This window comes from Zosterops lateralis (assembly GCF_965231275.1).
Source record: "Zosterops lateralis genome assembly, chromosome: 15".
Taxonomy (NCBI): domain Eukaryota; kingdom Metazoa; phylum Chordata; class Aves; order Passeriformes; family Zosteropidae; genus Zosterops; species Zosterops lateralis.
The window spans coordinates 15,382,128-15,407,757 of record NC_139775.1 but is presented as its reverse complement, the minus strand read 5'-3'; the positions used below and the strand labels follow the sequence as shown (position 1 = coordinate 15,407,757).

Here is a 25,630-nt window from a genome sequence, read left to right as displayed (position 1 = left end):
TCATCAACTCTCCACCCATTTCAGATTCAATTGAAAGCACATTTTCTCCCTTGCCTGTGCTTTCTAAATTATATACCCAGCTCATTTCAAAATATCAACTCTGAAACTTGGCAAGGTAATTATTAATAACACCTCTGTTCTTCTCTGGAGGAGAAATAATACTAGAAACATGTGAAATGTGTACACAGTTGTCATTATCACTCTCCTCTTTTGCCAAACATTCTGCTCTTAACAGGAAATGAAAACAACTCTACTCCCACTATTAAGTGGCTGAGGCAGTGTAATTAGCATGGAACCATGGAATTAGGACAGTATTCCTTGACATGTCCCAAAACTTGGGATGACACAGATGCCACTGTCTGCCATGAATTAGTGTTTGCCTGTAAAGAGAACACAAAATTTGGCCAATTTCTAAACAATATCTCATTATCTTTAAACTCTTTCACTTTAAACACTCAAGAAGTACAACTTCTTAAACAGCCCATAGTTCTATGGGAGTGAGGTGGCTGGAGCAGAGCCAGGAAGCTGGAATTGGGAGACAAGATTCCAGGAGGCAGGGAGAGGAAGCAGGGATATATCTGCCAGACAAGCACTGGCTGTCACAGCACAGAGCCAAAGGCTCTCACTATCACCAGACTTTCTCCTCGCAACCTCTTGCTGATAGGAGACATTCAGTTAACAACTTATTTATTTATTTATTTATTTATTTATCTTTTTGTTTACTTGAGATCCTCAGCACCCTAGAGGCTGAGGGGCAGGAAGGAGCTGTTTGGCCCATGATAGCCAAAGCCACTGACACTGCTGGGTAAGGTGTATGGAATGGAATGCAAGTAAAAGCTGCCCTGCTGAGAAACCCCCAAAGTGAGGACATGGAACCAGCTAGGGGATGGGAAAGCCCTGGGCTGACAGTGAAATCACTGAACCTCCAGAACCTCCTTCAGAACCTTTGGAATTCACCTCAGGATCTCTGGAGTTCAGTCCCTGCTCTACAGCCTTTCCTGGGGCTGCCCAAGCTGTGTCTGGCCATCACAGCTGGTGGGTTGGCACTGGGCTCAGCACAGCCAAGGCACTGGTTTCACCCACAGCACCACAGCCACAGAGCTGTCAGATCCTACAGGCCATTAGCATCACTCCTTATGCTCCCTTTTCCATGGGTTTCCTGCAGCACTTTTCCCAGCCCCTGTCCCCTCTTTCTGCTCATGGCTGAGTGTGCACTGTGCAGTGTGACCCTGGCTCCTGCAGTGTCCCCAGGAGTCCTCCTGGGTGATCCATCACCTCCCACACGCTGCTGGGGCTCTACCCTGTCAAACACCCTGTCAGGACAAGGACTTCACAGGGGTCAGGCACACAGCTGTGAGCTGGATGTGAGCTGATTGCACCTTCTGGGCTGAGCCTTCAGAGGCAGGTGGCAGAGAGCACCAGCACAACTCACAGCCCTCTTTTCGGGATAAAAGTGCATGACACTTCTGCTACATCTTTTGTCCCTAAAATCCATGTTCAGCCTGCCTCTTCCAGTCCTGGATTTTGGACAGCACTGCATTAACCTACGTGATGCAGATTGCCTGATCCCTGTTCATGTACCACCGTGGAGTACTACTGCTTGAAGGCAGTCAAATCACACACAGCAATAGTTAAGCATGAAGAAGACTCGTTAAACTACAGCTTTTCTAAAATATCGGTGCAGCCCTTTTGGATTAGGAGTCCTGCCCTGAGATGTCCTAAAACTGGGAAAATGGCCCGAAACTGCGAGTGCGATGTCCCATCGCATGGGTTTGATGCCACCTCGTGGCAGTTCTTTGTCCTCATTCGCAAGGCAGATCTCACCCTTTGGGTATTTCCCAAGCAGGTTCCTTCTGAGAGAAAAACAGTTTGGGAAAAGGATGAAGATGGACAGATGTCCAGCTCTTCACTGCTGATTTGCAGCTCCACAGCACTGTTAATAAATGTTAGTATGAGTGTAAAACAGAGGGATTGCACATTATTCTGTAAGGTAATGTAGAAATACCTTCAGGGTATGGATCTGGCCATCACAGAATATGCTGAGATGTCCTGACATTCAGCCATACTTGCCTCATCATCCTGGGACCAAACAGTTCTAACTGAATTCACTGTTAGATTTTCAAATTTGGAGGAGTTCTTTCCTTCTTTGAAGAGCAACTTCCCTCTCCAGCCCAGTTGTCACTATGTTGTGCTAAGGGTGTAATAAAGAGCTGAATTATCTCACCCTTTAAAAAGGGGAACAGAAAACACTAGGACTGGTACGAATATTTCAACAGAGAATTGGCTCTTTCAAAAGAAAATTGTTCCTCCTCCCCTCTCACCACTGTAGCAGAGTGATTTGCCAGGTGCATTCATGGAGCTTTTGAGCCTTTCATGCAGCAAATGGCCCAGTTTGCTTTTGTTTGCCCTCTGAACTGCAGGAAAGACACCACTTTACAACCGCCAGAATACATTCTTGGGCTGTTTGAATATAAAACTCTCATGTTGGTTGATTGAATAATCACAGAGCATGTACAAATTGCAGTGAAATGACTCCCTGCTCCTGCTTTTTCCCCGAGCCTCAGGCACCATCAGATCCATGACAGCACCATGTCAGGCCCTGCAGAAGTGCTGGATCCTGAAGGCAGCAGAGCTGGGATGTTGCTGCAGCTGAGCTAAATTACTCTTTGGTTTCAGCTTGGCTGATTAACTTTTATGTAGCCCTGTAATATCTGTTTTCAATTCTGGAACTATCCGGGATAGTGTTAATCTGGGGGGAAAATCTCTGCAAATCACGCAGCTCTGCCGTGCAATGAGACAGATGTCATTTCACTGACTATATAAATGAAATTACTTTTGCAATGGTGTGTAATGCAATCTCCAGTGTTCAGGTGCTTGTTTGCAGCTTTTTTTGCCAGACTGAACACTCCAAATGTCTAAATACAACTGTTTATTAAGCTGTTCACTATCTGAAGAGTTTAGAGGGGGTGTTACATTTATCTTTGTTTATATCACTCTCAAAAACATATTTGACTGAAATTCTTCATCTTTGCTCTTTCCTTAAAATCTGCACATTTGAATCTGATCACAATATACAAATCGAGTGGGAAAATAGGAGAGATTTTTACACATGCCCATCTGAAGAGGCTTGAAAAGCTCAAATGGTGGAGGCAGTAAGTGAACAACGATCTGTGTAGCAATGAACCTCTTTCTCTCACACCTGGGCTTGTGGAAGTGGGAGCTGATATTTTCTGGCTAAGAGATATTTTCAGTTTTCCCAGGAGAATGTTGCTCTTGGATGTTTTGCTTAGACCTTTGGATCTCTTCAGAAGAGGGATCACCTTGAGTGAAAGCGGAGCTGGTAAAAACAACTCTTGCCCCAAGAGAATCCCAAGTTTGGCATAACAGTAAGTGTTACACCTTAAATCACAGCTTCACACCTGTCAGCCTCTGCTCTGCTTTGTGTGTCAGTGAGAAAACCACCTGGATGTCCTGCCACCCTGTTCTGGAGAGAACAAACCAGGCCAAGGTGTACTGCTGCTGCTGAGAATTCTCACCTCCCACCTCCCAGTGCCCAGCCAGGTTTTGGTTATACCTGTCCCTCAAATATAACCCTCTCCTGCTCTGCTGCTGCCCTGTTTGGCAAGAATGGGATGTACCTGAGGGGACTCTGCACTGCAGATCACCCAAGGAGCATCTCTTGCTGGGATCTGAGCTCTCTGTAGGCAGCTGATTATTCATGTTTTGTTTGCCGCTTCAATTTATTTTTAGTTGATAGAAACAGCTGTGAGGGGGAGAAGAAATGAGGAACAGAAGCTGACAGCATGATTAACTTTTTAACTCAAATTGCTCTCAATTAAAAAAAAGCTAAATACTCCCTGTGCTCCTGGTGCCACTTTTCCATGTTGGCAGCTGCTGTGCTCCCAGGAGCATAACACAGTTTTGCAGATGGAGGTGGAGCTGCACAGAAAAAAGGCTGTCCCAGCTGCTCCTCTCTCTGGGGTCACCTCAGAGAACCAGGGGACAGGAGAGAGGCTGTCCCAGCTGTTCCTCTCTCTGGGGTCACCTCAGAGAACCAGGGGACAGGAGAAAGGCAGGAGAACTGGAGAGGGGCTTGGGACAAGGGCCTTGAGGGAGAGGACAAGAGGAGATGGCTTCACACTGATAGGATTAGCTTATTCTTGGCTATCAGGGAGGGTTGCCCAGAGAAGCTGTGGCCACTCCATCTCTGGAAGTGTCCAAGGCCAGGTTGGTGAAGAGTTCAAACAGCCTGGGATAGTGGAAGGTGTCCTGGCCCATGGCAGGGAGTGGATGGAACTAGATGGTTCTTCATGTCTCTTTCATTCTATGATTCTATACCCACTCCAGGAGCTTCACATCCCTCCTGTCCTGAGGAGCCCAGAACTGGACACGGCATTCCAGATGTGCCTCATCAGGGCTGAAATGACGGGCAGGGGGATCCCCCACCTTGGCCCCAGCACACAGGGCTGGTCAAGGACAGATGTGACCCTCAGGGACTTCTCTGCAGAGCTGCTGTCCAGGCTGGGACATGAAACTACCTCCCTGATGCTTTAGCTCCAGATAGCCTTAGGATGTTGAAGGTGGAAGTCACCAGGCAGCAATAAGCCACCACTGCTCCCCTCAACAGTTCCCTTGGCTGAGCCTAGGTGACTGTGAGCCACACAGCACCTGCAGGGACGGCTGCTGCCGGCTGGGGACGAGAGAGCAGACGAGACTCCTGGCCGCCAGGGAAGCCGGGGCCGCCCTTGTGCCCAAAACCCGCCGCCGTCCCGGGATAACGAGACCACGGGAACATGGCGCCCGCCCCGCGAGGGAAAACCCCGCTCCCCCACGCCACTGCATCGCCCCGCACGGCAGGGGGCGCCCTGCCGCCCGCGCATGCGCCGCCGCGCTACAGCTTCGACCCGCCAACTGCCCCAATTCGAATTCGCATCCTCGCCGACCAATCACAGCGCGAGGGGCGGGCACGGCCCCGCCCTATCGTCCTTTTGGCCAATGACAGAGCCTGCTGTGTTTAAAACAAGTGCGCGCGGGCGGTGGGCGGGGCAGAGGCGCGGCGGGCGGGCCTGGCGGGGCGGAGCTCCCGCCGCTCCCGGCGCCCACTGGGCGCGCCCGCGTTGTGAACGGGGCGGGTCGGCCCCGCCGTGCCCGCCCGCCGCCGGCACCGCTCCCCTCCCTCCCCTTCCCTCCTTCCCCGGCCCGGGCCGCTCTTTTGGAGCCGTGTCCGTCCGCTCAGTCCCCGCGGACGCGCCGCGATGAAGGCGGGCGGTGAGTGCGGATCTGCCCGCGGGCGCTGATGTTTTCCCCGGGTTTTGATGTTTTCCTCCTGCGCTCTGAGGGGCGCGGGCTGTGCCTGCTGGGCGCCTTCTGAGGAGAGATCTGAGGGCGGGGGATAACGGGACACAGCGAGACTGGGCTGAGGCACCGCCGGTATCGGGTGGGGGGCCGGGCCGAGGGCTGCGCGCCCAAATTCAAACCGGAGGGGCGGTCCGGTCCAGAGGGGCTCGGTACCGGCTGTGGCCGCGGGCTCCGTGCTGTGCCTGAGCGCTCCTGCCTCAAAGCCAAGGGGTTCAAATGTGTATTCCGCCTGGGATAACAATTCGGGCGTCTGTGAGTTTGCAGCTGCACAGGGATGTGCAGGAAACCCCCCGTGGAAAAGTAAGATAAAGTGTTTTTTTACTGTAAAGGTGGCTGGGCGATGATACTTGATTGCCTAGAGTAATTGTGGGATCCACATCCTTGGAGCTGTTCAAACCCAGCTGGATGTGCTCCTGCTCCTCTTGGCGGGACGGTTGAACCGGGTGACCCCCGGAGTTCTCCTCCAGCCTAAACCACTCTGGTTTCATGAAGCGACACACTGGAAATTAACCTGTGCCACTTCCTGCCTGCAGAAATGGAGTTTTCATTGAGTTGCTCTTTCCCCCCTGGTCTCTATCTGGATGTTCATACAGGCTGGACTGGCATCCCAGTTTGGGTGTGCATTTCATTTTCATGGCAATAATACTGCTGAGGATAATCTCTTTTGTGTGTATATATATATATGTATGTATGTATAAAATATTGTATTGAAATAATACCCCAGAAGATACAAGCAATGGATCTTCCATTAGCACCCCTGGCTGCAACTGCTTGGAAAGATTGGCTTGAGTAGGTTTGGTGTCTTCCTAAGAGCTCTGGTTGTATTCCAGGGACTGCTGTCAGTTGAGAAGGAAAACTTGAGGCATGGGGAGTTAAATAAAGTGATAGTAGTGACAGCTAAACTATTTGTTACTGCTGAACAGGGACAGCTGGGGGGCTCTTGGTGGAGAGCACTAGAGCTCATTTTTGAGCCTCTTCTGAGTCTCCTGGTTTCATTAACCAATTTGAACGAGCCCTTTCTGCCCTGTGGTTTAGTTTTGTGGCACTCTGAGGCATGAGCTGTATTTCCCTGGTTGATGTGTTTGCAAGGGGAAGAGGTGCTCAAGTGAACACCTGTGTACACCTGTAATACCATGTATTACCTTTTCTCCTTGTGCTGTTCTATCACTAACTGAGATGTCCTGTGTTTTTCCTTTCCAGTGGTTCACTGTAGATGTTCCAGATGTTTTTCTTTCCCCTCCAAACGAAGGATAATAAAGCGGCCTCGAGTCCTGACGTTCCTGAACCTCCCCGAGGATGTTCTGTTCCACATCCTGAAGGGCCTCCCTGCTGCAGACATCCTCTCAGTCAGAGCTGTAAGTGCTGCAGCTTCCCCTGGGCTCAGCTCTGCCTTCAGGAGCCTGGGCTGCTCACACAACAGGCTCCTCATTTCACAGAAACCCAAGGAGTCCCTGCAGGGTTGAGCTTTTTGCCATCCCAGGGACAGTTTTGTTTCTCACTGCTCAAGTTAAGAGTAGCAGAAGTATTTGACTGCTTTTTTGTACCTTTTCTGTGGCAACTTTCCTGCCAGATTATTGTGGCTGAACAAATTGGTTTTGTTGCCTTACTAGTTATCAGGCAGGCAACAAGTTAAACATACCTTGTGATTGATTAATTAATTACTTCCCTAAAATAAGATTGCAAAGGCCAGTTTTTCTGTTCGTTTTCTTATTTTGGTAATTATTATTTTGTGTTCTCTCCGTGCAGGTGCACTCACATCTTAAATACCTTGTGGATAATCATTCCAGTGTTTGGGCACATGCAAGTTTCCAAGACCTGTGGCCATCTCCAAACCATCTGAGTATGTTTGAAAGGTAAGTTTTAAACATCAGATTTGTCTGGCCTTTTAGAAGAGGATATTTGAAGGAAGATTAGCTGTTCTGATCAGTCCTCAGTGTAACTGTGGGATCTGAGTCATACAAAGAGGGGAAAAACTTGCTTTGGAAATAAAAAAATGGTTATTTTCAGGTCTAAGCTGCAGCTGGTCACTGCTGTCTCTTTAACCAGAGAAGAGCCTATTGCAAATACCAAAGTTACTTCTCTTCACAGGCATTAATATTCCAGATTTGAACGTAACATGTTCCCCAAAACCTCTTTCTGGTGCTCCCATGTGAATGAACAAGTGAGATCAGGGGCTCCAGAGAGAACAATCCTGTTTCTATGTCTGAGTTGGTTTGGTCACTTCTAATGCAAACCAGTGTGTTGAAAAACAGGTGAATTTCAGTAACAAAATTTGAAAGGATAATAATAAAACTGCTTTTAAAAGATGGGGGACATCTTTTTATCCATCTGATTTACAGGGGTTCCATTGGTATCAGCGATTTCTTTAACAGGTTTAAATGCCTGATAATATAAATAATAGTTTTCCTTCTGATTGTCACTTCTTTCTGAGGCAAACCACAATGTGCACATCAGTTTGGGAGGGAGGAACACAAGGGCTTGATGTTTTGATGCATTTCCTTGAGGGCACAGGGCCCAAACTGTGGATTCTGGTGCTAGGAAGGATTTCAACCTCAAGTGCTTTCTCTGTTTGTCCCTTCAGGGCTGCTGAAAGTGGTAACTTTGAAGCTGCTGTGAAGCTGAGCCTGGCGTACCTGTACAACGAAGGCTGTGAGTGTGGGGGCTTGTCCTGGGGCTCTGGGGAACGTGGCACAGCACAGGGAGGTTTTACATTGCTCGGTTTGGGCACTGTGAACTGCCAGGTGTTCAGTGGTGGGGCAGGAAGGAGCCTGGGAATTCAGGGTTAGGAGTTATCTCTGCAAACTTGTGATCAAACTCAGCTACTTTGAGAGTGGGATAAATGTATCAAAAGGGCCCCACAAGGGACAGGAGGAGCCTCCTCACACAAGGCAGTTGGTATTTGCAGAATGAACCCCCCAACTTACGTTCCTAAAGTCTGATTGTAGTAAGATTTTTTTTTCTTCTTTAGCAATCTCCATGATTTCTAAGGCTCTAAATAACAGAGACAGTTCAGCCTTTTTCCTGATGGTTTCCTCTTGTGTGTCCTGGCCTGACTGGATGCCAGGCAGGCATTGTGAACAAACTCCACCTGATTGCTGGTTTTCTCTCTCTGTTTCAGTGTCCATCACGGGTCACGGGCGTGCAGAGGTGAATGGAATAAAGGCATCTCACTACTTCAGCCTGGCAGAGCACCTGAATGTGTGTGCAGTGCCCTTCATCTGGCTCTTCATCCGCCCTCCCTGGTCCTTCTCTGGAAGCTGCTGTAAAGCTGTGGTCTTTGAGAGTCTCAAGGCAGAGTGTCAGCTTGACAAGGTCAGGTTTCTTTCTGCCCTTGGCTTTACCCTACGTCAGTAACTGCATCTTGTTGTTTTGGAAAAATACTTTTGTTTCCCTCCTGTTGCTTCAATGAATGTGGCTCAGTCATTTTATTGAATTTATTGCCCAACTGCACACAATAAATCATGAGTGTATTGTCTCTTCAGAGAGGTTCAGTGCCATCTCAGGGATAACAAAACACAGAGAAAAGGAATGACCGAAAGATAAACCAAAACTGAAATCTGAAATTACTAGCAAGAATTGCTGTGGTTTAATAATGCTTTATTTTGATGCTTTCTTCAGGCTCAGAAAGGATCTATTCTCCACAGCTTGGCTAAGGTTTTGAATTTCTTTGAGGTGAGCAGCATTTCTGATGTTGTGTTTGGATTTGGGTTTTTTTTTTTTCTGGTGGTGCTAATGCTGTTTACCTTGATTAAAAACATAAATCAGCCAGATGTTCTTTTACTCCCCAAGTGGCCCAGGAGTTTCTGTTCTCATGAGTTTAATTTAGTGGTTGTTTAAAGGGACATTATTAACTTACTTTATTGAATTGTACAAACAGTGAAATTAATTCTGGCTTAATCATGGGCTTGCAGTATGTTCAGGCCTCAAAGGAAGGCTTCCAATTGTAATGCCTAGCAAAACAAAAAATAAAATAAAAAGCCTACAGTGGCAAACAAGCCAAAAAGCATTTGTCTGGCTGAGGAGAAGCACTAAGGAAGCCTCCATCTGCAAATGGCAGCACTGAGTGGATGTGGGAGCATTCCTCAGAGGGTGAAGGGCATTCCCAAGGGATGGATTCTGCTCTCTGGCTTTAGTACAGGGTTCTGCAGCTTCTGAAGGGTTGAGGCATCCTCTTCTCTGGACAGAGAGAACACCAATATATGCCTTTTGTTTTTAGGATGAAGGAAAAAAGAAGGAATCCCTTGAAATGCTTGAAGAATCATCAAAACAGGGTTGTTTAATCAGCTCCTACCTCCTTTGGGAAAACAACAGAAAAGCTGCTGTAAGTAGTCATTTTTTATCTCCAAACAATTTCTACACTAACTTCTGGATCTCTGTTATATGCAAGGAATATCGTCAGAAAGGAATTGCTGATCCTCAGAGTTTACCTTCTTCATAAACAGAGAGGGTAGTGAGAAGTCTCTGAAATGAGCTCTGGTGTTTGAGGTGAGGCTACGAGCAGTTGTAGCCAAGGTGCCACAGAGGTTGCTTTACTCCAACTCTGCTGAAGGCCTGGGCACTGCAGGCCAGTGATCCCAGGGCTCTGGGAACAGGAGGGGGAGGCTCCTGCTTGGCATTAATAAATCTGCCAAAGCTGTCCCCTTGGAATCCTGAGAGACTGCTCTCATTTCCTCTGAGACCTTGGGCAAGAAACCGAAAAAAAGTTCTTAAAAACTGTGGTGTCAAGATAAGAAACAGATTTGTTGCTGAGATAATAGATGTACCTCCAGGCACTGTTTTTTCTCTGGATGTTGGTGCTACAATTTTTCTGTTTGTTATGTAAAGGCCACGAGTTTTTACACCTGTTTGTGTTCCTCTCTGTAGATGTCAGATCCTGGCAGATACCTCCAAAGTCTCAGGAAGCTACGAGACTATGCAGCCAAGGGCTGCTGGGAAGCACAGGTAAGACTGAGTTTTCCCAGAAAAACAGCCTTTCTGTGCTGCCATTATAGGTTTAGATTTCTCTTTTTAGAAGCAGGACCAGCATTGCTGAGTAATGTCTTTACGTGCACATCTGTATCTACTCTGCAGATTCTCTTCTTTGGGAAATTACTGCAAAATTGTGGCAGAATGGAATGAAGATGCTTCTTTTGATGTACTGAAAAGATTAGCCCCAAATAATCTGTGTGTTCAATATTTAAACCAAACTAAGAACTACTAGTTTGCCATGTTCACTGTTTTCAGCCAGAAAAATAGAGGATCATCCTCTGCTGCCTTAGTTTGCATTTGGTAAAATAAGCATTTTTTTTTTGTGTTCTCTCTACTACAGATAGCCTTAGCCAAAGCTTGTGGGAATGGAAACCAACTAGGATTAGAAGCAAAATCTTCCAGGGAAATGGTTTCTCAAATCTTTCAAGCTTCCCTTCCTATGAGCAAGCAAAGCATCTTCACTGTGCAGAAAGGAATGAATGAAATAATGAGGTAGGAACTTGGATCCGGGACTGAGGCCCCACAGGAAAAACCATTGGCTGGATGTCATGGTGTGGGACACACTTCCCAAGCTTTTCCTTAATTCTCTCTTCCTTTTCCAGGTATATCCTGGTGGATTGGCTGGTGGAAGTGGCTACCATGAAGGACTTTTCCAGCCTGTGCCTTCACATGACAGTGGGCTGTGTGGACCGGTACCTGAAGCTGAGGCCTGTACCCCGTGCCCGGCTCCAGCTGTTGGGGATTGCCTGCATGGTCATCTGCACACGGTGAGGGCTCTGGATGGTGGCCAGAGGTGGTCATTGTGGTCATCCCAATTCTTTCCTACAGCTCAGACTCCTCCCCCAGCCTCATGCCTTGTTTGTAGCACTGGAAAGGCTCTTTAACTTCCCTGACTGCAGTTTATTGTGTTTACATGCAAACACAGACTCTGCAGATTTTTTTCTTATTTAAACACATGGTCATGGCTGTGTATTGCTCTAAATGCATTCCATCAGGAACTGGAGTCTTTGGTACTATATTGGGCTGGGAAAGCTGGAAAGGAATAAAAACAGCAGTGTTCCATGGTTGAGCCTGTTTACACTCAGATGAACTGCATGGTGTGGTGGAAGATTATCCTTCTGTGTTAATTTCCTTAATATCTTGTGTCTTAACCTAGGAGAGGCTTCAGAGATAAAGAATTAGGCTCACAAACTGGATTAGGTTAGAAGGGACCTTAAAGATCATGTCATTTTCCCCCCCTGTTATGGGCAGGGACAGCATTCCACCATCCCAGGCTGCTCCAAGCCCTGTCCAGCCTGGCCTTGGACACTCCAGGGATCCAGGGGCAGCCACAGCCTCTCTGGGCACCCTGTGCCAGGGTCTCCCCATGCTCACAGCCAAGGTTTTCTTCTGTATTAGGAAAAACATTCCAAATTAGGAATGTTCTAGTAGGTGGTTCCATCTTACAGCTGAAATGAAGAGCTGCAATTCTTTCTTTGCTGGTCTACCTGGGGAAAGCACCTTGTGAAGTTGTTTAACTCTGGTCATTGTGGGTGTATTTATCTGCCCTAAGTGCATAAACCCCCTTTCTGCTGGGGCTGACTCCTTATTTAACATTACAGTTTCATCAGCAAAGAGATGCTGACGATTCGGGAAGCTGTGTGGCTGACAGACAACTCCTACAAGTATGAAGAGTTGGTCAGAATGATGGGCGAGATCATTTCTGCCTTGGAAGGAAAGATAAGGGTGAGTTTGGAGAGTGGAGGGAATATTTCCTCCCTTTGGGCTGCTGTTCAGGTCAGGCTGTAGCAGTTCTTATCTAACAAGTTGGGGGGTTATGTCAGTGTTCTCAATCAACTGTTGAGCCTGTGAATGTCTCAGCATGTAGATACAAACCCCTCTGCCTTCTGTAGAGATAATGTCAATGTTAAACAAAAAAACCCCAAGCAAACAAAACCCAGCACCTGGAAACAGCTGTTCTCAACACTCTGCTGGTATTGTATTTCCAACCTCTGCTCTCCTTTTTGCACTAGATGCCCACCATTTTGGACTACAAAGAAGTTCTGTCAAGCATCATCTCGCTGGAGAGAAGAACTCTTCACCTTTACAGCTTCATCTGTGAGCTGTCCCTCCTGAACACGAGCCTCAGTGTGTATTCCCCAGCCCAGCTGGCTGCTGCTGCTCTGCTGCTGGCCAAGATCCTGCATGGGCAAGGTAACCTGTCTTACCTCAGGCAGAGCTGCAGCAGCACGCAGTGCCAGTCTGTCTTCTCTTCCTAGAGAGATTTTTTTTTGGGTGTTGGGTGTTTTTTCCCAGTGACTTGGCTGGGGGAGGTGGAGGAGAGAGGGACAGGATTAAGAATTGAGAATGAAGAGCTGAGTTCAGCCTGTTTGGCTGTATTGGGAAACCCAGGTGATTAGAGGGCTGGAACAGCTCTGCTGTGAGGAAAGGCTGGGAGAACTGGGATTGTTCAGCCTGGAGAAGAAAAGCTTCAGGGTGACCTAATTGTGGACTTCCAGTACCTGAATAGAGCTGACAGGAGATACAGACAGAGTCTATTTACAGTGGTCTAGAGAGACAGGATAAGGGGAATGGACTTCTCACTGCCAGAGGGCAGGGTTAGATGGGATATTGGGAAGGATTTTTTTCCTGTGAGGGTGGGCAGGCCCTGGCACAGGGTATCCAGAGAAGCTGTGGCTGCCCCTGGATCCCTGGAAGTGTCCAAGGCCAGGTTGGACAAGGTTTGGAGCAAGCTGGGATAGTGGAAGGTGTCTCTGCCTATGGCAGGGAGTGGAATGAGATGGGCTTTGAAGTCCTTTCCAACCCAAACCATTCCATAATTCTGTATTTTATCTCTCAATAGCAGTGACAAACCAGAGCATTAACATCAGGCCATGCAAGCCTTGTGTTTAAATGAAGATTTCTATCATTAGTACATCATCAGTTTGGCAGATAAACCTATCCCCAAAGCCAGCTGTGAACTTGAACAAACTATGGACAGATTTAAGCTTGCAAATATCACAATCCTTATCCTATTAAAAAAAATTAAAAAGCTGACTCCCTACTGAACTACTATACTTTATGAATACATAATTCAGTACATGAATATGTACTCTCTTCTCCAGCAAACCCCTGGACCAGCCAGCTGTCTGAGTGCACTGGTTTCTCTCAAGAAGACCTCTTGCCCTGCGTGCTGAGCCTCCACCAAAAGTGGTAATGGTTTTGGGACTCTTTGGGAGTGAGGGGGGCACACGAGCACTTGGATTGCAGCTCTTGCAAATGTGCTGCACCTGTACAGCCAGCCCTTCCCAGTGAAGGAGAGCCTTTGGTTAACTGCTCCGCTGCCACAGGGCACTAAGGTCCAGTTCAGGGACCTCAGTTCTATTTCTGCCAGCTGGTCTGGCCCTGGGTCACAGAAAACAGAGACAGAGATGGAATTAGATGCTCAGAAGCCACCAGGTGTCCTGATGAAGCTGCTGAAACACCAACTCAGTGTCACACAGCACTGAGGGACAAGGGGAAATTGCCTAACTTGGCAGGTTTTCTTAATATTGTTTCATAGAATCCACTCTAAAATAGGGGGTTTAATCTTTCTTTCCAGCTTCCATGATGATGTCCCAAAGGATTACAGGCAGGTGTCCCTCATGGCAGTGAAACAGAGATTTGAAGACGAGCGCTATGAGGAAATAGGCAAAGAGCAGGTGGGTGAGCTGTGGCTGCATCTGCTGCTGCCCCATGACAGCCTCTGTGAATAAAGTGGGGGTTAAAAATTGAATTGCAGGGACTCAACTGATGTTTGAGTGCCTGTGGGAAGAACTCGCTGGGATAGATTTCTCCTTGAAAATAAATAATGTCCTTCTGGCTGTTTAGTTCTTAGAAGAATCTCATGGTCCAATTCTTACAGGTGCTGGTTTTTAAATCAATTTATTTAATATTTTAGGTTATGAGTTACAGCCAGCTCTGCTCATTGTTGGGTGTGAAACAGGAGGACCCAGAGCCCAGTCCCTTGCACAGGAACGTAGTGGAAATTCAGACTTTCCTCAGCTCTCCCTCTGGAAAGAGAGCTAAAAGGTGAGTACAGCTCATGGCTGTCAGCAGCTCTGAAGATCAGCCAGAGCCTTTCCTCCTCTCTGTACCCTGAAGTTTCATTCCTAAATACAACCAATTTTCCTGTCACCACCTTGACATACCTATTAAAAGAGCTGGAAAAGACTTGGCTTTTAACATGTAATTTCTGGGGTGTTTTGCTACAGGAGGAGGGAAGACAGCATCCAGGATGACAGAGGCAGCTTTGTGACTACACCCACAGCAGAGCTCTCCTCCCAGGAGGAAAGTCTGCTGGACAACTTCCTTGACTGGAGTTTAGATTCCTGCTCTGGCTATGAAGGTGATCAGGAAAGCGAAGGCGAGCGAGAAGGAGACGGTGAGCAGTTTATTCTTATAAAAAGCAGCCAAGAGGATTAAACCTGTCTTTTCATTTTTGCTTAAAACTGTTTCTCAGGCACCAGATGCCTGAACTTTCAGTTGGAAAAACTCTTCCCCCTTCCCCTGTGGTTATAATTGTTAAACTCTTTCAGAGGTATCTATCTGTTCTTTCTCTGCACTGCTTCAGGACGTGATGATGAGGGGCTTTGTGTTTGCTTAGCATTTCAAAGTCAGGCTGTTTGCAGTGCACCAAATGTGATGAATGAGCCACTGTCTTAGAAACACTAATTAGCTGTTGGGTCTGGCTGACCTTGGGGCCTTGGCTGCTCATTTTCTAACAGCTCTTAGTACCTGTTCAAATAGTCTGAAGGAAGAAAAGGTGTTGTTTGAATAGAGGGTGAACTTTGTTCACACCTGAAGGGCAGAACTGACAGAAGGTTGACTCTTGCTTGGCTTTTTTCTCCTTGACTGTATGCTGAGTGCCTGCTTAGTTCTGCATTGGGGCAAACTAAAGTTTCTCTTTTCCCATCCTGCAGTGACCAGCCCCAGTGGGATCCTGGATGTGACAGTGCTGTACCTGGACCCTGCAGAGCACTGTGCCCAGGACTCCAGTGACGAGGACAGCCTGCCCGGGGACTGGGATGGCTCTGGGGCACCCCACAGGAAGGGGGAGCTGCCAGGGGCTTATCTCACCCCAAGGAATCCCATCCCAGAGGGGAGCTCGGGCTACTCTTCTGTCAACACTGCCAGTCCTACATCTTCTGTTGAAGGCAGCCCTGGAGCTCCTCCCAAACCTACCTCAGCACTGCCCCATGGCAATTCCACTAAACGGGAGCCCTGCCAGCCCCATTACCTGCACGGGAGGCAAGTAAAGAGAAAAAACATGGCAGAACACACTGAAGAAAGGCTGAACTTGGGCTTCTTGAGCCTTTGATTTCTTCGTGCTTTTAACTTCTCCAGGATTCCTGGAAACCGTATTTCTGTTGCAGTCATACAGGGATGATAGTGAATAATTGTAAATACCTCCAGAACACCTTCCCTTCAGCCTTGTCTTTCTTGTACCTCTGGGCTATTTCCTCCCTTCACAGCTGCCTTTTTACATATCTCCTACTGTCTGATCCTCTGCTAAAGTTCTGCTCTCTCTCTGACTTTCATAGCCCAGTTTTATCATCCCTCTTAGTGATAGAAAAGAACTGTCCTGTCCCTTGCTTCCTCTGAGGCCTGGCACTATGAATGGAATGAATTGACATTATTGGTTCTCAAGTTTCTGACTGTAACACTATGCTTGAATTCTTCCACTTGAAAAGACCTATTTTGAGGTTGTGCTGCCTTTTTACGCTGTCCAGGTCTCCCTCAGCTCCCCTCTTCTTGTCTCTGGCATTTGCTGCACTGATACAAGGTTTTTATTGTGAAAAACCCCAGAGGTAAATGAAGGCTCACTGCAGGTCTGAGCTGCTCTCACCTACCTCTCACATGGTTTAAACCTCATTTGCCTCTTCTCTTGTTGCCATGTTTTCCTCACCTGAAAAATCCTTCAGTGCCTTAACACATAGGAATTGGAATACCAAGGTACAAGACATCAGGAGGATGTCACTGAAGTTAACACTGGAACTGGACTCCAGGACTGTTTAGAAGTTACTGTGGCATTGGCAACAGTTCAGACACACACAGTGTAGTGAATGTTTATTGACTGTATTTTTTATAAAATTGTTTTGATAGTAGAGATGGGTCCTGGTCTTCCTTCCCCTCATTCCCTGGCCTGAGGCTTGGAGAACTGCTGGGCTGAGGTCAGGGTTGAGTTCTGATGGTTAAGGTGCAGTGGCACTGCCTGAAGGTTATTTACACAAACCTCACAAGGACCACAGGGGTCAAATCACCCTCACAACCCTCCAGCAGCTCCAGAAAGGCCTTGAATCTGCCAAATAACCAACAGCAGCCTTGGGTACTTGTCCACAAAGTTTATTACAAAACCATGTACTGCCACTCTTATTCAAAAAGAGAAAATCCCTGATTTAGTTTCCCGGCTCACGGTGGCTCCACTGCAGTTCTCCAGCTGCTGCTTCCCCTGATCTGCCAGGCAGGAGTGTCTTCACATTAACCTGGTACAGCAGCTGCTCAAACTTCAGCACTGGGTCACATTAACATGGGAAGAAAACACTTATAAAAAAACCTCTCATTCTAAAACTGGTAAAAGTGAAAATATATCACTTTTTAATAAAAGTGAAATGTATCACAGGGAAAGACTTCAGTGCAGAAAGCCCCGAACTCTTCCTTGATCTGGAAAAAAAAAAGGAGAGAAGGGGAAGATAAATCAGTTTAATTCCTTCCCAGGAAATTAGGTGAAGAGCTGGCTCTGTGTTCCTGCTGCTGGATGCAGAGCCTTGGCTGATGCAGCCCTGCACTAAAACCAGCTCTGGCTCTGGATCAAGGCTCACTCTTGGAGGTGCCTCGTGGCTAAAATAGCACCTGGCCTTGAGAGCCAGTGCCTCAGGGCTGAGCCACTAAAACCAGAACTACAGGCTGCTTTCTGAGAGAGGAAAGCAAAAAGTATAGCCCAGAGCTTCAGATTTAAAAAAAGAAAAAATTACCAGATGGCCTGAGTCTGCATTTTGTTATCACTTCTGCAGCCCCTCCAGCCTTTGCTTTATTAACCCTTGTACTCCTTCATAGGCAAGTATTTTGAGAAAATTTTGAGGAAACACAGGCTAAGCCTGGCTTTGTGCAGCACTGGCCTGGTTTCAATGACAAGGAATGACATGTCAAGAGGAGCAGGTTGGTCTCACATGGAGAGATGTCAGAGCCCAGCCTGCTCTGTCCTCAGCTGCCTGTGGCAGCACAGGGCACTCACCTCAGGGCACCACTGGGACATCCACGGAGTCGTAGGCTGAAGCTTTCATCTTTTCCAGTGGCTTCCCAAAGAGCTGCCTCAGGGCTGTGTAGTCAGGCTGCTCCTCGTACTCCAGGGCCATCACCTGCTCCAGGTACCTCTCCAGGGCATCTGCAAAGAAAGGGGCTCAGGCTGGAGCAGCACAGGAACTCCAGCTGCCAAATGGCCATTTCAGGCTGCTTGTCCTGCAGCCAGCTCACCCATACCACCCAGGCAGCTGCAGAGAGGAAAACCAAACCAAGGCTAATATAAAACTCAAAGAATCACAAAGTTATGCAATAAAATACAATCACCAACTAGTTTGGGTTGGGAGCTTGAAGCCCATCTCCTTCCACCCCCTGCCATGGGCAAAGGACACCTTCCACTATCCCAGGTTGCTCCAAGCCCATCCAGCCTGGCCTTGAACACTTTTCAGGCATGGGACAGCCACAGCTTCTTGGAGAAAAAAAAAAAATGGGATGGGGAAGTGACCTCTAGCCCCAGATATTTCATTTCTAAACCCACCAGCCCAGCTGTTCCACCTGCAAGGTTCATGAAAGCCTATCATGGAAAGCAGCCCTTCTGTACAGAAAACAAACGATTTGTTCCTGCCAGACAGTTCATGCAATGCTTGGTCACCATCACCATTGGAAACCATTCTGGACCAGCACAGAGAAAGTTCTGGCTTCAGGTACTTCAGTCAACCCTCCATCCCTGAGTGCCACTGAGAGCAAGGCCATACCTGGGATGGATCTCTGCCTGAAGCACAGTCGGAGAAGGCCTCTCACATCCTTTCTGTACCTGGAATAGTCAGCACAGAGTCCTGTCAGGTGAGAAACAATGGAGCAGGCACCTGGCTTTGACAACAGGGACAAAAAAATCCCCAAAAGGCTGAATTCAGCTGGCCACGTTCTGGAAGAAGCAGAACTTGGGATTCACCAAACAGCCTGGGGCCAGGCTCAGCCCTGGCTGTGGGATTTACCACATCCCAACAGTCTATTGTGACCTGGGGACTTCAGTCACAAACCCCCTTCGCTGCTTTCTGCTGAGCATTTCCCAGAAGAATAGATGATTCCTCCTACCTTTCTTTCTGCTCCATCACAGCTTTTACTTTGTCCAGCTCATCAGACCAAGGCAAAATGCCACAGAGCCATTTCAGCAGACAGTAGCCCAGAGATTCCAAGTCACTCCGTCGAGATGGTCCTAATGGGAAGCATGAGACATTCACATGTCACTCGTGAAGGGGCAAAAGTAAAGAAATTCAAAAGCTTCATGAGGATGTGCTCTGGAATATCAATACTCCTGGGAGCCTGCTAATTATAGTTCAGGAATCACCACCCAGCCTCTGGAGAAAGATTTTCTGAACACAGTAAAAGAGCAGTCACATCCCAACCAAGAGAAGGACAGAATTTGGCACAGGCTGCCCAGGACAGCAGGAAGTCCCCAGTCTGGAGAGATTTAGAAGTCATGTAGATGTGGCACGTGGAAACTTGGGTTAGTGGTGACCTTGGCAGTGCTGGGTTTACAGCTGGACTCAATGATCTTAAAGGTCTTTTCCAACCAAAGTGATTCCATGATTTAAATGCCTCTCCAGCTCTCATTGCTTCAAGGTCAGAGCAGAGCCTGCTGCAAATCTGTTTTGGGCAGGGATCCAGTCTGGCTTGAAACAGATCCCTGCTAAGCCAGCACGAAGGGTCCTGTTTTCTATTCCCCACACGCCTGCAGCAGCCAAAGCTCCAGATGGAGCAGGAACATCCCTGCTGCAGTCACTGAATGACCTGGCAAGTCCCAACACAGCAGCCATCAAGAGGCAGGAGTGAACAGCCCAAATAGGAATCCAATTCCTGGTGCGTGTGAATGCCTGGAAAGCAGCACTGCCAGCAAAGCCAGCAGGGACACCCAGACCCACAAACCCAGACCCACAAACCCAGACCCACCTGTGCCCTTGTGGCTGTCCAGGCTGATGAACTCCACCGTGCCCTCATGAGGGGTCCTGCTGCCCTCACGCCACGCCACGTGCTTCCCCCCGGGGCAGAACCGGAACGCGAAGCCGTAGCCAGCAAGGGTCACCTGCAGAGCAGCACAGGGCACCCACCTGAGGGCACAGCAGCCTCCAGTGCTGCTCCACAGGCCCTGCTGGAGCACTGCCCAAGGCAGGGCAGCACAGGGCACCCACCTGAGTGCACAGCAGCCTCCAGTGCTGCTCCACAGCCCCTGCTGGAGCACTGCCCGAGGCAGGGACCCGCAGGCTGCATTATCCCATGTCACAACCCCACCTCCAGTGCCTTTTCCTGGCAGCACTGCTCCCTACCTGTGTGAGGTCGGCTGGGTTCAAATAGATGTTCTCAGCAGTGATGTCCCCGTGCACGTACTCATTCTCATGAATGTACTCCAGACAGTCTAGCTGGGAATAAACAGGGAGCACATCAGATCCAAGCAGGTTCCTGCAGCACCCTGGCTATCACTGAGATGGACCTTCCCCAGCTCCCTGCAGCCATGTGGAGGAGCACTAAAAAGCTCCCAGCCTTCAAGTTCAAAGGTCAGGTTTTCCTCCTTCTTATCCCAAATTCCTTCAAGGTGACACAGTGTTCAAAAGATGCTACTGAAGTTTACAGGAGGCTTGAAAGATGCTACTCAGAGACCCGCCCCCACCCAAGCCCCTGGAGCAGCTTTAAAACACCTCTGGGAGATCCAGAAGGAAATTAAAAGTCTTTTCTGAGAAAGTCTTTAGGGAAGGATTGGTTCTGCACATACCACACGAATTGCAATCTGAAAAGCCACCTTCTCCCTCAGCAGGTGCAGCCCGTCGCTCAGGACCGACTGAAGAGACCTCCCCAGGTCTGAGAACACCAAAAACCTGCAGGAGAAAAGGGCTTTCATTGCACATGGCAGCACCTACCTGGTTTGGAGACCCTCAACAGACACTTGTCAAGTGATCCACTGGACCCCACTTCAACTCCAAGCTGACCTGGGCAAACACCTCCTCGACTTTTGATAAGAGAAAACTTCTTGGAAAGAAGACAAGTGTGCTCATTATGTGTTACAGACACACAGCCTGAATCTCCCCTTTGTGTTAAGTGTCAGGGACCAGAATAAGGTATTCCCTGGCCTGAAGGGCAGCAGCAGCAAAAGCAGTAACTTCACCAGCAACACAAGGACTGAAGGAAACAAAGTAATGAGAGGCAAAGCATTTTATGGTAGGAGTAGAGCATAAAGTCAGGAGCCCAGGGGACAATCACATAAAGACCAGCAGACAGCAAAGGGAGCAGAGGGAAAGCCAGAGATGCTGGGACAGCCCAAGAGCTCAGTCACCTCACCTGTAGCTGTCTGCGTGCAGTCCAAAGCCAAGGCAGGTGGGGATGCCCAGCAGCGGCACGGAATGCCACTTCTTCCACTTCTCCACTACAACAGAAGAGGACAATGCAGCAGATGCTGCAGAGGAGCTCCAGGAGGAAGGAGTTAGGGATGCTCCTCCTCTGAAGGTCTTTTCTACCCTGGACAGCTGACAGTGGCCTCTCATCCTGACTCTGTCCCCAGAATTCCAGTCTGATGTGTGCATTGGCATGTAGCACTGTAGAGCAAGAATGGAACAGGGAAGATTCTGGGACCACCAGAGCAGGCTATGACATGGGATTGCTCACAGGGCTGGGAAAACAAGGAGAGGGGAGAGAGAGAGGAGGAAGGACAAGCAGATTTTTACACTTCTCCCAGAAGTGTAGATTGGACATAAATTCTTCCATCTCCCCTGCCTACATTCTCTGGGCAGCTTTGCTCTTGCTCATGTTTTGGGATCAATGGAGTTGATTCCAGAGAGCAGCTGACAGAACCACCCATGGGAGAGGGACAGGGGAATGAGCCAAGGTGAGTCAGGCTCAGAGCTGGACAGCTCCCAGACACATCAAAACAGAGTGAGGAGCACAGAAAAGCTGTGCTCATACTGCACTGCCCTACAGCACACAGACTGCCAGGAAAACTGGCACTGACTGAACTCCTCAGCAGTCTGGGGATTAATTTATCCTAGCCTGGCCTTCCAAGAGATTCACAGAACTGATGAGAGAGGAACACCAGTTATCCTTAATCCTTACCCTCCCAAGGAGCACCAACCTGTGCCTGCCTTTGCAGCTCGCTGGAAGAAATTCTGTTCATTGTAGATCCTCCCATCTTTGGCATCCTAAAGGGAACAGGAAGGAGAGTTACTTCAGCCACACACATCCTGCTGGAAAGGGAAACTTGGGTAACATTGCTATAAGACCTTCACTACTCATTTTTAAAACAAGCAAAGATCAACTAGCAGAGCTGAGAGCAGAGCTCAGGTGTCTTGGTTCCCTATTTAATGCTGTCCCTACCAACCACATAAACTCTAAACATCAGCACAGAACAGGAGAGGGGCCATCTCAGGCTGGGCCTTTCCAGCAGCCCATTTACAGCTGTCTGAGGGTTAACAACATCCAGGCACAGCATGGACAGAGCTCTGGTCCCACAGCTGTTACATCACAGGGAGCCAGAGGTGACCTTATCAGCCACAGCAGAGATGGGGGCACTTCTACAAACACAACTCTCAACACAGAGCTGTAACATTTATTCCAGCTGTCAGAAAATGAGACAAGAAGGCCTGTATTAGTAACATTTGAGGTACTGCTGTCATTGAGTGACCTCCACTGCACATAGTTCACACTCAGTATGCCTGTGTTTGCCTACACACAGTTGCTGTTGTGTGTGGGAGAAAGCAGCAGTGTTATATTCTACCTGGTTTGATACAAAACTAGCTGGAGGAACAGCAGGCTGCAGACAACACAGTCCACGTCCCTCACTCTGCATCCTGCCTGTGAGCCCAGCTGGGCCATCAAACTCCAGAGCCAAAATGCTCTCCTGTGCCATATCACACTCCAGAGTGCTCAGCAGAGCACCAAGCAGCCAAAAGGTGCAAAACAGAGAAGTTGGGAGTGTTGCCTACAGAAGTGATTACAGTTTCCCACCTACTGCTTCTAGTTTTGTGGCACTTAGCAGATTTTTCTCATCCACACTGTATTCCTTCTCCATCCTCTTACTGGTCTCCTCTGACAAAAGGCAGAGGGATTATCCAAATGCCTGCAAGAGCCCCACAGAACCATCAGTCAACACTGGCTCTCCTACAGAGCAGCAACCCCCAAGAGCCACAGCAGACAAGAAAAGAGTCTTTCAGCTCTGCTTTGTGAGCTACTGAAAATCAATTGATTGAATTTCCACCATAGAAGAGCTGTTAGTGGAAATGACACATTCCTGGAGAACCCAAGATACTGACAAGTGCCTGGAAAGCCAGCTTGGAACTCCAACTATAATTCCTATTTGATTTCCAAGTATGCTCTGGCTTTACACAGTGTCTCCATGCTGGCTCTCAGAGTCTCAGCACAGCACCAAATCCCAACCTCTCCAGTCTCCCCAGACTTGAGCAGGGTGTGCACACACCTGCCAGAGGAGAAAGGTTGGTCTGACATTCCTGAACCAAGATTTCCACCTCACACCACCAAGTTTAGTTCTGCAGGTTCCTGAGCCTCATCAATCAAAGCAGCAGCCTTCTGTGATTATGGCTTCAGGTTTTTTTTTTTTAAACCTCATATTAATTTTCTTCACACTTTTAGCAAAAAAGCCAACTGGAATTCCAGCACAACACCCTCAGGAGGCTTAGATCCATCTCCTGAGTTAGCAGGGGCCTTTCTGACCACTCTCTCCACACTCCTCAGATACTCTCAGCCCAGCAGGTCAGGACACAGTACTCTATGCACTATTCCTTACCCAAACAGATCAAAACTCACAAGTTTGAGGGAGTAGCTTTGCTTTTGAGGACAGGTTCCAGATGCTGACTGCGCTGTGGAAGGATGGAACAGATGTGGTTATAGGAGCATGGAAAAGAGCTTGTGCATCATTAACTGCAGCCTGTGCAGCTGGATTAACTCAGCCTCTGCTTCTCTCCCTTGAGCTCTGCAAAGTGACCTCCCAGATCACTACAAAGCAATTCTTACCTTGCTGCAGGAACTCAGCCCCTGACATGCTGTGGGTGCAGTTCCATTTAAGTCACAGAAGGATCTGGGCATGGAGGGGAGCTTTGAGGGGTTTGTAAAGAGTAGATCATTGGCAGAACCTCAAAGGCATCCCCAAATCCATTTGCTGAGCACTCCCTCAGCTCACTCCATGGTTTGATGAGTCTGTAAGGGATGCAAAGTCCCTCTGCTCTGTAGGAATGTTAGAGCTGTATGTGGCTTCCCTTCTCCAAAAGGATCTGTACCCATGGCTTGGCCTCAGGGCAGTTCCTCTTCTCTCTTAGACCAAGTGCCATCCACAGCTAACCTGCTGCTCATCACCTGAACCTATTTCTATAAAAGCATCCTCTACTGTTGATTTTCCTTTTTATCACATTTTTAAAAACATAGATGGATGCTCAGACTTTATTATGCAACAGCTTGAATAATGAAAAAGAAAGTAAAAGCCAAATATCAGGCAAAACTTGGTAATGGGAAAATTCCTCCTGGACAGTTTCCAAATTAACAAGAGAGAAGATTAAAAACTCCCCTTTGGAAGTTTACAACGAGACTGAAAAGATCAGCTCTTACTAAATGGTTGAGATGTGGTGTAGTCGTTTTCTCTGGCCTCAAAACAGGATGAGAATTAACATTTAGTGGGTACTGACACCACTTACAGCACAGGAACTCCTGTACAGTGCTAGCAAATAGTTTTTGGATCTGAAAGAACAGAAAGAGGAAGTGTGGCCTCAACAGTAGACACTTAATAATAACAGAGCAGCCTGGCCTTGGCTTGATTTCTGCTGGTGGCAGAGTGTCTGACAGGCTGATGTCAGTGAGGAACGGCTGGAGCTGTGTCAGGGGAGGTTTAGGTTGGATTTTAGGAAAAGGTTCTTCCCCAGAGGGTTCAGGCACTGCCCAGGCTCCCCAGGGAATGGGCACAGCCCCAGAGCTCCAGGAGGGTTTGGACAGTGCTCTGAGGGATGCCCAGGGTGGGATTGTTGGGGTGTCTGTGCAGGGCCAGGACTCCAGGGAACTTGTGTGTCCCTTCCAGCTCAGAATACTGCACGAATGACGGATCCTGCAGGCCTGTGGGCACTGCCAGCCCGGCGGGGACACGGCAGTGTCACCCACTCTCTGAGGCTTTCGGGACATCCCCACATCTGCTGGACCGAGGACCCCCCGCCCCTCTCCTCCCTCCCCGGGCCCCGCAGCACCTTCGTACAGCAGCCCGCAGCCGCCGTGCTCCAGCAGCCGGGCCAGCCTCCACCGCCGCCCGGCCTGGTCCGTCAGCACCGTGTCCGGCGGCAGCGGCGGGGCCGGGCCCGCCCGGGGCTTGCGGGGCGAGCGGGGCGAGCCGGGGCCCAGCCGGGCCGGGGCCGGGGCTGTACGAGGGGAGGGCACAACAGCAGGGCCGGGATCCGGCGGCGGGCTCGGCAGCGGAGCCGCGGGCTCGGCTGGCTCCTCGGGCGGCGCGGGCAGCCTCCCGCCGCAGGCCGGGCAGAAGCGGAAGGCGGGCTCCACGGCGAGCCCGCACTGCGGGCAGAACCGGTTGGGCCTGCGGGACACGGACAGCGTCAGAGCCCGTCTGCCGCCGCCCCGCTCCCTCCTCAGCTTCCTCCCCGCTTTACTCCGCACCTCGGGGAGCCGCCGGACACCTCCAGCCGCGGCCGCTGCTCCGGGACCGGCGTCCCCCCGACCCTCGCCCCGCGCCGCCCGCGGGCCCGCCGGACCGACATGGCCCCGCCACCGCCACCGCGCATGCGCCGCCCCGTCCCGCCTCAGCCGCGCCCCGCCCCGCCCCGCCCCGCCCCGGGCGTGAGGGGCGTGAGGGGACTGAGGGACGGGCTCTGGGCTCTGCCGAAAGGAAAGCGAAACTGAGGTGTAAAGCCTGGAAATTAAACCTTGCCAGGGGTTTTAAATGATGGCTGATGGGTGTGTTATAAATGATTAGGAGCCGATTCGAAATAAAAGAATTTGTTTAATGATTTAACGAGGTTGGACTGCAAAAACCACAATAAAAACAACATTGATTAAT

At 49.1% G+C, this 25,630-nt stretch overlaps 2 protein-coding genes across 2 annotated transcripts; one reads left to right on the top strand and one right to left on the bottom strand.

The window, feature by feature from the left end:
• The first annotated feature begins 5,186 nt into the window (after window positions 1–5,186).
• Window positions 5,187–16,434, top strand: CCNF (cyclin F). The gene is made up of 17 exons (XM_083872810.1): window positions 5,187–5,268; window positions 6,559–6,713; window positions 7,105–7,211; window positions 7,940–8,007; window positions 8,477–8,670; window positions 8,977–9,030; window positions 9,575–9,679; window positions 10,222–10,299; window positions 10,667–10,818; window positions 10,929–11,093; window positions 11,928–12,051; window positions 12,339–12,519; window positions 13,431–13,518; window positions 13,907–14,006; window positions 14,246–14,376; window positions 14,559–14,728; window positions 15,267–16,434. Exons 1-17 carry the CDS (start codon window positions 5,256–5,258, stop codon window positions 15,662–15,664), a joined length of 2,283 nt encoding a protein of 760 aa, XP_083728936.1. The 5' UTR covers window positions 5,187–5,255; the 3' UTR covers window positions 15,665–16,434.
• Window positions 16,435–16,673: 239 nt separating this feature from the next.
• On the bottom strand, window positions 16,674–25,331 carry VRK3 (VRK serine/threonine kinase 3; the record flags this gene model as incomplete). Its single annotated transcript, XM_083872836.1, has 12 exons — window positions 16,674–17,007; window positions 17,579–17,728; window positions 18,339–18,397; window positions 18,679–18,799; window positions 19,534–19,666; window positions 19,908–20,000; window positions 20,351–20,453; window positions 20,914–20,998; window positions 21,701–21,767; window positions 23,389–23,441; window positions 24,810–25,150; window positions 25,231–25,331. 11 exons carry the CDS (start codon window positions 25,329–25,331, stop codon window positions 17,580–17,582), a joined length of 1,305 nt encoding a protein of 434 aa, XP_083728962.1. The 3' UTR covers window positions 16,674–17,007; window position 17,579.
• Window positions 25,332–25,630: the final 299 nt, after the last annotated feature.

Excerpts from the sequence above, each read along its gene's own strand:
- CCNF (XM_083872810.1), top strand. Across the intron at positions 8,008-8,476 it reads GTACCTGTACAACGAAGGCT|TGTCCATCACGGGTCACGGG; the intron begins GTGAGTGTGGGG and ends TCTCTGTTTCAG. Across the intron at positions 14,729-15,266 it reads AGGCGAGCGAGAAGGAGACG|TGACCAGCCCCAGTGGGATC; the intron begins GTGAGCAGTTTA and ends CCCATCCTGCAG.